The sequence below is a fragment of the Homarus americanus genome, unplaced genomic scaffold (assembly GCF_018991925.1).
Source record: "Homarus americanus isolate GMGI-L3 unplaced genomic scaffold, GMGI_Hamer_2.0 scaffold54302, whole genome shotgun sequence".
NCBI classification, from domain to species: Eukaryota; Metazoa; Arthropoda; class Malacostraca; order Decapoda; family Nephropidae; genus Homarus; species Homarus americanus.
The window spans coordinates 102,408-115,000 of NW_024751286.1; the positions used below are offsets into that span (position 1 = coordinate 102,408).

Here is a 12,593-nt window from a genome sequence, read left to right on the forward strand (position 1 = left end):
AATGTGAACTTAAAATTGTCTTAGAGTCACATCCATACAGATTTTTTTTATAACTAGATAACAAACCTTATTTCATTCTATTTATATTGGTTCACACACCTACTGATCTAAAACTGTTAAGGATAAACACATAATATACTAGCATGGATCATTTTAGAAGTAGTGGATTGATCTTTACACCTCGTTATTTGCGGATTTAGCTATTCGCAGCAATAAATTTAGGGGCATGCTATACTATTGTTAACCACTAAGTATAAAAAAAATTGTCTATTAACATACAAGACACATACCTGCTTATGAGCCTTGATACAAGTGATGCGTCAACTCCATGATCTGGGACAACTAGGCAGAGAGCAAAGAGAGCTTTGGCTTCCAAGTATGGAGAATTTAGAGCTATTATTCCTAAAGTAAGAAGAAAGCTTGCCACTCTGTTAATGCTTTCATCAGTTTTGAAGTCCTCTGCAACTGTTCCCTATTAACATGTAGGGAAAGAAAAAAAAGTAGGTCAAGCAGAAACTGCGTACCATATATATTTGCGTATAAACCGATCTCACATATACAGTAGTTGAATCCCTTAATTTTTTTGTAAAAAATCCTGAGTTTTTCTTACATAATTCAACCCTAACTTTTGAAAAATACTAGGTATAATCCAAGATATAATTTGTAGCAAGACACCAGGTTCACACCAACGAGTCTTGGCTGTGACCACAACAGCCGACACTATGAACAATTTTACCAACTCTGAAACTGTTACCAACTCCTATGAGGATTAAGATAAAATAATATACTGTACCAGTAAATGTGACGCATACCGTTTATAAAAGTAACACCAATAAAAAAAATTAAATAAATCAATATGTACAGCCATCTCTGGATTAACACTACAATTGCGTTCTTGAGAATGGCCGTTTAAATAAAAAACAAGTAAATCAATTTTATTTATCCCATTACAAATAAAGGAAATGCTCCCAAAAACTGTAGTTAGTTTATCTATTTCCTTCAATATATTTTATTTACAATAATAATAATAATAATAATAATAATAATAATAATAATAATAATAATAATAATAGTAGTAGTAGTAGTAGTACAGGTTGTACCTCTCTAGTCCGGCATTCTGTGGTCCGGAAACTCCCGTGGTCCGGAACGATTTTAGTTTGTCCAATAGGTAGATAGGCAGCTTTTTTTTTTTTTTTATATCTGAATTATTATTATTATTACAGGAGTATTAAATTTTTGCCCCTCAGGCCCCAATGTGGGTCAGTGACCTATGCCCGGGTGGGCTAATCTCCATAAAAAAATAAAAAAAACGCAGGAAATTAAGGTTTGTTTACATCCGGCAGTTCGGCTGCTCTCTCTCTCTCTCTCTCTGCTTGTCTATACAGAGTACAACATTTAACCCTTCAATATATATGAGCAGTAAATAAGTGTTGCTTTCATATTCTTATGTAGAGTAATGACGATTTACATACGCGCAGTCTCACTTTTTTTTTTTTACCATTAATGGTTAGCGACTTATATTGTTCCATTTATTAACATTAAATAACATTTCAGGTACTTCAACAACCATATTCATTTTTTACATTAAATTTACTACAGCTAAACTCAGGGTCTTATTTTCTTCAGTTTTATATGTAGAACCAATCAGTCACTGGTTTTGTAAGCATTAACGAAAACAATGCCGGCAGCCGTCTCGTCTCCTCGTGTTAATATTCCACGTATTATTAATGAATTGTATTGTTTATTTTGCACACACAAACATTAATTCAATAAAAAAATTCAGAAACATTAATTAAAATATATATGAATGGTAAATTAGTGTTGCTTTCATATTCTTATGTAAAGTAATGACGATATGTTTTCACTTGTGCGCACTTACATACACAATCTCTCTTTTTTCTTTACCATTATCGTTACCTACTTCTATTGTTCCATTTATTAACATTAAATAACATTACTTAAAACAACCATATTAATTTTACTACAGCTACAGCCAAGGTCTTATTTTCTTCAGTTTTATATGTAGAACCAGTCAGTCACTGGTTTTGTAATCAACGAAAACAATGCTGTGTCATTTCTTCGTGTGTTTTAATATTCTACGTATTATTAATGAATTGTATTGCTCATTTTGCACGCATAAACATTAATTCAATAAAAAAGACATTCAGTAATGAACAATAATGAATCTTTTGTGCATAAGAGAAATGACGCTGTTTACACGATTATAATAATAATAATAATAATAATAATTAACGGTTTATTGAAAGAGCTTGGCAGCCAGAAGGCTGAAAATATACAGTTACATATTTGGGGAATGGGTTACGAATTACAAATAATATACAAGTAAAATAAGTGATACAAATAAGACATATAATAACTAGATGGGGAAAAGCTCAAACTACAGTTCATTTCAACATAGTGACAGTGCAAGTGCATAGTGACAGTGCACGTCGTCTGCACGTTGGAGGGCCGTTCAAACCCGTCGAAATTCAAGTTTCCGCCATCAAAATTTTTATTTATTTATTTTTTTGTGTGTTCCAATAAAATACGTTAAGAATTAAACACTCGCGAAATTTGAGAAGCTACTATATGACATTTAACCCTTCAATATGTCTTCAAAGAGACCATGATGCAGAGAAAGTGGTGCTAGTGCTTCTAAGCATAAGCACAAGTCACTATCTATCCAGGAAAAGGGTGAATTTCCATGGTCCGGCACCGGTCAGGTCCCGAGGTTGCCGGATTAGAGAGGTACAACCTGTACAGTAAAACCTCGATTAACCGACCACATATAGGGGGAAGGGGCCGACGGATAATCGAAAAGGTCGGTTAATAGTACATAAAGTCTACAGAAATAAAACACATTTTCAAATTACCTTTCCCTAACCTACCTCATTTAAGTCCCTCTATTCATTTTTGTTTATTTGCCATTCATATTTCAATAGAATTGCTTTAAAACATAAACCACTTTTGTAAATAAATATGAACCAGCACAGAAATCGTGAATAAAAAGTGGAAAAGTCAAAGAACATGTCATCCCAAAAATTGTGGCCAAGTCCCAGGTTGATGATCTGACTTTCTGCCTCATTTACACACAATTGCAGGATCTCAATTGTTTCTCTTATTATTGAACACACAACATACATACAGGTACATTGTTTCTCACTCTTGATTTTTTTTTAATTTTTGCATTTCTTTATGATTCTTTATTACTACGGTATTATTATTATTATTACTGTATTAGCATTATCATTATTAGTATTATTACATTATCGCCCCCAAGCCTCGATGTGGGTCAGTGACCTGTGCCCGGTGGGATAATCCTGTAAAAAATTTTTAGGGTTAGGATTGGCTAATCCAAAAGTCATTGTCGAGGTCGGTTAATCGAGGTTTTACTGTACTACTACTACCCTTTTTTTTTTTAGTTTATCAAATTTATTGACAAAGCTGGCAGTACAGTTTGCCTATTGTGAATAATTCAGTCAGGTCATGATTCATGCTTTATCTCATTAATCTTCCACATTAGCTCGGACCTCCGATTCAGTCAGGTCTTCACACTGTGGGTAGTATCACATTTTTTTTTTTAAATGGCCTCCAGCCTCCCCAATGCTACTACAGTAAAACCTCGATTAACCGACCCTCTATTAACCGACTTTCGGATTAACCGTCAATCCCGAACCCAGAACATGGAGAGAAGTTGTAAGAAATGATAACAGAATTAAGATTCTAACAAGAGACTGTGGAGCAAGAAGAGTTGCCCTCAGCTAACTCACTAACTCACACAAGTGAAGAAAATGACCATAAAATACTCATGAGGATGATGATAGAGTACATTGATATAATAATACAGAATACAAAACAATCAAATTGTTCTGAATTCTTATTTAAGAGGAAAGAAATAATAAGTGTTTTGAAATTAACTTACAGTTTAATGAGAGTATGATGCTTGAAACACACACACACACACACACACACACACACACACACACACACACACACACACACACACACACACACACACACATACACACACTCACCTGTATTGTTAAAGCCTCCAGTGCAGTTTGATAAACCTCCCGAAAAATTTTATCTTGATGCTGAGAATCCATTAATGTTCCATCAGTCTTAACCAACAACTCATGAATTGAAGATGCAGACATCATGCGTAATTCATGGCTTGGACTACATAGAAGGTCATAAACTTCTCCACAACGGTCATTCTCTGACATAATGTACCGAGACCACATACGTTTAGGATCCACCTGCAATGGTATTAATGAGGTGAGTTGAGAAGGTAGACACTTCTAAAAAAATTCTTCACCCTTCTGTTGACTTACAGATTAATACATATATATGAGTGTGTCAGAAAGAAGATGAAGAGTTGTTGATCACACACAGAAAAACTTGAGAATTTGCAGGAGTAACATTACTAAAAACACACCACAGATGGAGTAGTAAAGAGCTTATGGGAAAAAGGGAGTAAAGTTCCTTGCTGTAAAGATAACCTGATTAACTTAACCCATAATTTACAGTAAACCCCGACATAACGGACTAGCTGGGGGTCCGTTAACCCAAAAGTTTGTTATATCCAATTCCAGAATAATGACTGAGTCAGTCTGTTACTGTACCAAGTATATACCAACACAGTAGTCCAATGTGACCACATGGATCACTTATCTTCACCAACACTCACCACACCATCACTCACCTTCACCACCACCACCACCACTTACCACTACCACTCACTACCACCACCAACACACCACCACCACCAACCACCACCACCAACACACCACCACCACCAACCACCACCACCAACACTCACCACTACCATCACCAACACTCACTATCACCTACCAGTGTTTACAGGATGAGAACGCATTCAAACTGGGGAGATGGAGTGGCAGCTTGTAGACTAGCAGAATAAACAACGTTACTAACAGGTTACAGTGCTGGTTGGTTGTACAGGTGAACAGCTGACCTGTATGTACAGTATTATGGATTTCATAATTTATTTTATATTCTAGTAAAAAAATAACTTGGGGTCATAAATATTCACTTTAACATGTGGAAATCAGTCAAATAAAGGGTGAGTGAGTCAAGTAAATTGAATGCTACCAGGAGAAATTTATACACAAGGAGAGCACTGATTGGCTGAGAGTGTACATGGGTGCTTTGCTCTCATTGGTGGAGAGACTGTAAACTAGCATGGCCACTGTCCTGAGTGTTGTGTCTTGTAACTTCTGCCTTGTATTATGGATCATCTTTTTATTATTAAAAAATAACTGGAGGAGAAGACCAAAGAGCTCGATAATGAATCAGTGCTATACAGGGCAGGGATTAACGGGGCATAACTGTAATTATTGCTCATAATTTGGATACGTCCAAAAATTTTTACTTTAACATAATGGTTTTGAGTCGGTTATTTTTTACTTTAATGAACCCGAGTCCATAATATGTGAACCTGGTCTGAACCGGTCAGTGTCCATTAAAGCTGAGGTCTGTTATACAGTAATGTAGGAAAAGTTTTTGGCTGAAATAAAAAACATATTGTCCAGTCAAACTTCTATTATCCATCCCTTTTAAAGTCCAATAACACCTAAAGTATAAATTCAAAATTCCCTGAGTGAGCATTGAACTTTGTAAGTTCTTTTGCACGGCAGCACACCCTACCAGCTACTCTGCAGACTTGACTTGCATTCATCTATGCAGTTGTAATGCACGTTACTACTGTACAGTGTTTGCTATGGTTATGGGCTTAATATATTAAAACATTAGTGCATAGAATTAAGAGCCTGTTTAGAATAACAAACTCTTGACTAAAGAGAAATGTGAGAATAGCTAATCCAAGTATCGTTACTGAACATTGATGACAACTAGGTAAAATCTCTTATACAGGGTGGATGAGTGGACTTGTAAAAAGTTGGACAATCAAGTAGTAAAGAATAAAGTTTTACAAAGTTAAGAAATGTTGGATAAAAAAGGTTGGTAATACAGTCTTCTTATTAAAAATATGAATATGACACCAAAAAACATATTAATAAAGTTTAATCAGAGGCAACCATCCTGTAACATGGGGCATTAGGGTCCTTAAAAACCTCAGGTAAATGAAAACCAAATGGGGAATTACAAGTTAGGCTCCTGGACCCTTGGGTTTCCTCTACAAGACCAACTACAGCTACTCCCTGACTTACGAAGGGTTAGGGACCCAAATCCAGATCGTAAGTTCAAAATGCAAAAAATAATACAGTCAACCCTCGCTTTACGCGGTCCCACTTTACGCGTTTCCACGTTTACACGGTACCCTGCCGAACACGGAATGCTCACTTTCCGCGGTGTGTGTACCCTTTTACACGGAGAGCGGCGCAAGCAGGGTGCGCACAAGGTCGCCCAGTCATCAAAACATTACCTAGTTCTTCACCCGCCACCTACCACAGCCACCCAAGTCAGTGATAGTGATAATGATAATGAGGATATGAACTTATATGGACTTTGAGGGGTTTGACAAAGAGGCCCTGCAAGCCTCTGTGGTGGATAGTGATACAAGTGATACAGGTGAGGGCCAATAATCTGCCCTCTGCCTCGGAACCAACCCCCCATCCCCGTGTGCCCAGCCATCTTTTCTACTAATGTAAGTGTTAAAAAACCTAATATTATTGAAATTTCTCTTAATTATTAATTGTGTGTGCATACCATCATAAAATTAAGAAGTTATTTTTACTACAACGTAGGTATTGTGTCTGAAAAAGTGGAGTTTGGGGGTCGGCCCGGTCTCTATTTCAATTAATCCCATATGTTATGTTGTTCACTTTACGCGTTTCTCACTTTACGTGGGCCGCCGTGGGTTCAATTGACCGCGTAAAGTGAGGGTTCACTGTACATATAAAATCTAAAATGAAATACAGTACAGTAAAAGTAATCAAGAATGAAGAATGGATACAGCATGACTGTGCACTTACCTTTAATGTAGTCAGCTGAATGCACATGGGGCCCCCATAATTTTCTAATTATACATGGAGACTACATTAACTGGAAACGTTTCGGTATAAAAAATGCGTGCGTCATTTGGAGAGAAAAGAAAAAAAAATTGAAAAAAAAAAAATGGTCACAACTGCGGCGGTCGTAAGTCCCGACGGTCGTAAGTCGAAGCAGTCGTAAGTCGGGGTCTAGCTGTATTACATAACAGTGAGGGGTGAAGGAAGTGTTTGTTACTTCTTATTGGCAGCTAGAAGGTACTAACACATGGTGCATATAAGGTCTCTACACAGATAACAATGATTATTACACGTGTTACGGAAAAAATAATAGAGAAGACAAAAAAAAAGAAAACAACAAGTACTGATACTGTATACATTCATCTCTTTTCAAGTTCTAACAAAATAACTTTGGATACATACCTTACTAAGTTCAACATTAAGAGCAAATATGGCTTCACTGACACTTTGCCCATAATTTCCCTGTTGATGCTTTTGAGCAAAGGCTCGTGTTAGCTTTACAACATTTCCCTGTAGGGCAGCTGATAAGCGAGTACCATTCACGGAGATGAGACCTGACGAAAAAATTATCAATAAAGTAAACAATCAAATAAATACAGGTATAGTCAACAGTATGAACAATGAACTTTCTTTTCCCTTCAAAGCTTTGCTAACTACAGTATAAGGTGGCATGGCTAAAATTAAGACCAACAGTTTTCCTTCATTTCCTGAAAATCATTCTTTCTTACTACAGTTAGACTCGTGTTCTATGTTATTCCTCTTCCAAAAGAAAGCCTCAAATATATATAGTGGTCCCTCGGTTAACGAACTCAATTCGTTCCAGAAGGTCGTTCGTTAACTGAAACCATTGTTTCAATGGGATATTGGGTAATTGGTTCCAGCTCACAGGAAAGTATATACAAAGTAAAGCCAAAAATGCATAAAGTCAGAAACACTCCTAAAATTCCCCTAAATCGCCCTTAAATCACTATACTGTATATATATACATACATATACACTAGAACTCTTAAATCACTACTGTACACGTAATGTGATAAAGGTGATTAATTTTATCTCTTGTGCAAAATATATGACGTTTATATTCAAATTATTCGCTGTCTTGCAAGGATTCCAGCAATGCAAATTATATTATCCTAACTTTAGTCTGAGATATTATATAAGATTAAAACTGTAAGCCTAGTGAAAACCCCCAAACCTTTCTTGGGAAAGCAGGGGGAGGGAGGGGTGACAGTGACATGTTTTACAGTTGGTGCTGATGTGTGAAGTATTTAATTGTTAATTTATGTCCTTTAGATTGAGTTTTTGTTTTTTGCTTATAAAATTTAATAGAGGTGACCGGGGTGAAGTTAATTTGCATTACTGGAATTCTTATAAGATAGTGATTAATTTGAATGTAAACATGCCATAGTTTGCACTAGACAAAAATTTTAGTAATCATTTTGTACATTATTCTGATTACATGTACAGTTCAGCTTTGCCCTTAGGACAGTGTGTGCATGTAAATGAGTTTCAATAAATGAATAAAGTTACATATATGAGCCAAAAATATTAGCTGAAAACTTTATGTCGACAGAGCTTGGATGGCTAAATTTTAGAATGACGAATAATTTTAATACTGTATAAAAAAAATGCACAATATTAAAGAGCACAATTTTCTTGATATTTACTCCAATGGAAACGAATGTAAACATAAAAGAGATTACTGAATTGGTTGAGTACCTCCTCAGCTTATCAGCTGATGTTCAAAACAAAACGTGATTTTCGTAAGGATTTCGTTAATCAAATTTTTTTTCGTTAACCGAATTGAAGATTCTTATGGAAGGTAATTCGTTAACCGAAATTTTGTTAACCGAGGCGTTCGTTTACCGAGGGACCACTGTACCTGGTTTACCATTGTAGTTTCACACAACCTAACATAACCCAGAAGCCCATCCAATGCCAAAACTCACTTTGACATCATGACCTCAGCTTCCTTGACATCCATCCCCCCCAAGCTCTAGTTAATCCTTCCATCTTGGTCTTCACATCTTCATATCCACCTCTTAATCATAAATTCTTAAATAAAAAAATTTCTTTCCATTCTGTCAATTTGTCCACACCACCAGACCATACTCTGATGGCTATAACGCGATTGATGAATAGAAGAATGATATTTATAAAAAGCAAACGCTTGTTGGCTGTAACACGATTCCACTCGAACGTTTTAAGTGTACCGTCGCTTGGCGCGGGGTTATGCAGTGCTTACATTTCACGTTTGACATCACATGTTCAATTGATTCATGTGTTTTGTTTGTGAAGTGTTATTTGATAGGGACTCTAAAAATTTCATCCTTTTTTGCAAATTTAGCTGTTCCCATAAATACTGTATGAAAAAAAATAAATAAAAATAATGTTTTGCAGTGCAGACTAATACAGTTTTACATGATCACTGTATTCTTATCCTTATTATCACTACAGTTAATATTAAACATTAAGAATTGCAGAAATAATTTATGTAATATTTATGTATACATATATGTAAATTGACAAATTTTAAATAAAAGATAAAAAAAATAGCGTTTTACACCCGCGCTCTCTGTTTCCATCACACGATCAGTTGAAACACGTGGCTTGTTTTGAAGCTTAATATTTCTCCAATTTTGTGGTATTAACTGTGACTATGGTAAAGAAGAATATCTCCAAGAAGCGTTCTGGTGATCGCATTCCCGGTGATGATCGTTAAAGAAAGGCTATAACACTTGAAGAGAAGCTCGATGTTATCAACCTCAAAATCACCCTTCTCCCCCATATGAAAGTAACATTTATTTAGACCATGCTATCCTTTGTGCTAGGCTACTAAAAAATTTTTATTTCGAGTAATCTGCACCTAAACCTATTTTCTCCATAAGCCCTGTTAATTATATTGCGTGAATTTCTACATCGCGAAGTTTTATAAGAACACAACTATCGCGTTGTAGCATAACTGACTGTACTCTCTAACCTAACCTAAGCTAGGAATCTGTTCAGAATCCTAGGACTAACTTGGTTGGGTAAGCACAGCATCATAACTTTACACATCCATGTGCTCTAAATGTAATTATTATAAATTAAATTACCATATTTTACAGCATATAAGACACAGTTTTTTGTCTGAAAAATGGCTCAAAAAATCATCCTGCATCCTATATGTGAAGTTGCGATCTCCCATAACCTAATGAATCCCCAGTGACTGCAGAAGGAAAATACACCAAAAGTTTCCTAAATAATCCTTGCCAAAATAGGGGGGTGGGTCATAAATGGTTGTGGCCATGATGTCTTATATGCCATAAAATACAGTACTATGAGAAACCCTAAAATATTGGTAAGAAAATTTATATTCCCCAAACGGAGGTTCACAAACTGTTCTTCCCTTAAGAAGAAATTAATGTCATCAAACAAGTTATCAAATAACTGTTTCTGTATCATGAGTTGTGGTTCACAAACCTGCGATTGTTTTAAGAACACATGTTGCAACCTGATATTCAGAGGCATGGTTCTTGCATAAGTTACTCAGGATCTCAAATCCATCCTGAATGTTTTCCTCCTCATACTTTGCACTAAACAGTGTACGAACAAACTTCAGGATCTGAAATGGAAAAGGAAAACGTAAATATAGCAATTGGTTTTTCAATTAGCATCTAAGCATCTACCAATCATGAATGAGTCCCTCTGCTTGAGTCACACTATACAGCTGCTCCCCGACTTACGACGGGGTTAGGGACCCAAATCCAGGTCGTAAGTCGAAATGGTCGTAAGTCGGAAATGCTTAAATAACACATAGAAAATCGAAAATGGGGGTCTCCTTTTCTTATCAGCACCACAAAACACTCACTTTTAAGTTTGCCAGCCATTTTAAAGTGAATTACAGATAAAAATTTTGTCTGTGTACAGACTTTGGAACTCGAATATACGTAATTTGACCAAATTTTGGTACGACTGAGGCAGGTAGTAAGTGCGGGTGGTCATAAGTCGAGTAGGTCGTAAGTCGGGGAGGAGCTGTACATAGTTATATAGATTAAGATAAGCAAAATAATTTCCTAATTTACTCCCGATCAATATTATGCCTTACAAATACATAATTACACTACACTTTGGCACACCAACTTTTTTTCTTTTTTTTTTTTACAGGTATTAGTACACCCGGGCACAGGTCACTGACCCACATCGAGGTTGTCAAAGTAAAAGAAACAATTGAGACCCTACAATTGTGTGTAATTAAGGCAGAAAGTCAGATCATCAACCTGGGACTTGGTCACATATGGCAGCAGGGTCTACCATTAGACAATACATTATGCTTCCAATATCTTCGCAGTTGGTAGTACCTCCCTGTTTGATAGCTGCCTACTACATGTTAATATTCATAAACAAATCATGATACTCACCACTGCAACATCAGCTGTCACCAGATTGTAGCATTGTGATGAATCAAGAAAGAGATTGATAACTTTCAATAAGGTGGCATTATCATCTGACTCATGAGCTGTCCCTGATGACTCACTTGCTACAACCAACCACTGTAGTGCCATCACAATGCACTGATTTTGTAAACTGAAGGAACTAACATCTTCTATAATGATTTGTTCTGAAGAAAAAAAAAGAGGCCATTGTAAGTAAAATTGAAACACAATATTCACCAAAACTCTCAGCATCAAATGATGGATTAATCCTGTAAATCCTGTTTCATGAATGAGTCTGGACTGGGCTCCTCGGAAACTCCTAAATAATGGGAGCTGTGGCTAATCCACTGATTGTATATTACTGTTGAAAATAGTTTCTTTTAATACAGCAGTCACCACTAGAGGTTAAAAGATAACTACAGCATGTCCTTCAAATTAGCGGGGGTTATATTCTCAAAATAGCCGTGAATCACCAAATCCGCAAATAACATTTGCTGACCTAGGAGGGAGGAGGGGTAACATTTTTACTTGTGTACAAAGAAATGTATACTATATTCCCTTTATGTGTTTGCCCTTAGGACAAATATTTCTTTTACCTGTATTGTATGTGTGTGTGTGTGTGTGTGTGTATGTGTGTGTGTAAAACACATACAAATCAATAATAATGGGAAAATACTCTCACAAATAATCAGAAACAAATTTATTAAAAATGTGAGTCTCCCGTCAAGAAATACAAATTTATTTCTATGAAGTGTTTCTTGGTGTGCAAGACTATGAAGACGCAGTACTGTACAGTACAGTAAACCCTCGAAGACCCGGACTATAAGGGGGGACCACCTGTCCGGAAAAGCCGACTGTCAGGCTTTTCCGGCGAATAATTAATAAATGATATAAGAAACACCAAAAATACAGTACTAATGCAGTGATAAACAAATTACCATATATAAACCAAGCATTTACCTATGATAACATAATAAGAAACATTGTGTCATTACTAGAGTGAATTATATAATATTCCCACAAACAACAATTGTCAACTCGGTTTATGTTTCCCACCTCCTCGGGCACTCGTGTCCAAGCAACTGACGGGTCAAGCAGCGCCCACGGGTCTAAAATGTTCTTTGCTCTGGTTTGGGAATGTTTCTTTGGCAAACTTCTAGGACACTTCTTAGCCCAGAACCCCCTA

The 12,593-nt window shown here is 36.2% G+C and overlaps 1 protein-coding gene across 1 annotated transcript in view; it reads right to left on the minus strand.

The window, feature by feature from the left end:
• LOC121854586 (serine-protein kinase ATM-like) overlaps positions 1 to 12,593 on the minus strand; it is a 134,334-nt gene that overhangs the window by 76,082 nt on the left and 45,659 nt on the right. The window contains exons 21-25 of the mRNA XM_042349271.1: positions 11,393 to 11,592; positions 10,455 to 10,596; positions 7,395 to 7,546; positions 4,035 to 4,259; positions 291 to 472 (exon numbers count right to left, since the gene is read on the minus strand). Of these exons, the coding sequence (XP_042205205.1) occupies positions 291 to 472; positions 4,035 to 4,259; positions 7,395 to 7,546; positions 10,455 to 10,596; positions 11,393 to 11,592 (901 nt within the window). The remainder of the gene's footprint in view (positions 1 to 290; positions 473 to 4,034; positions 4,260 to 7,394; positions 7,547 to 10,454; positions 10,597 to 11,392; positions 11,593 to 12,593) is intronic.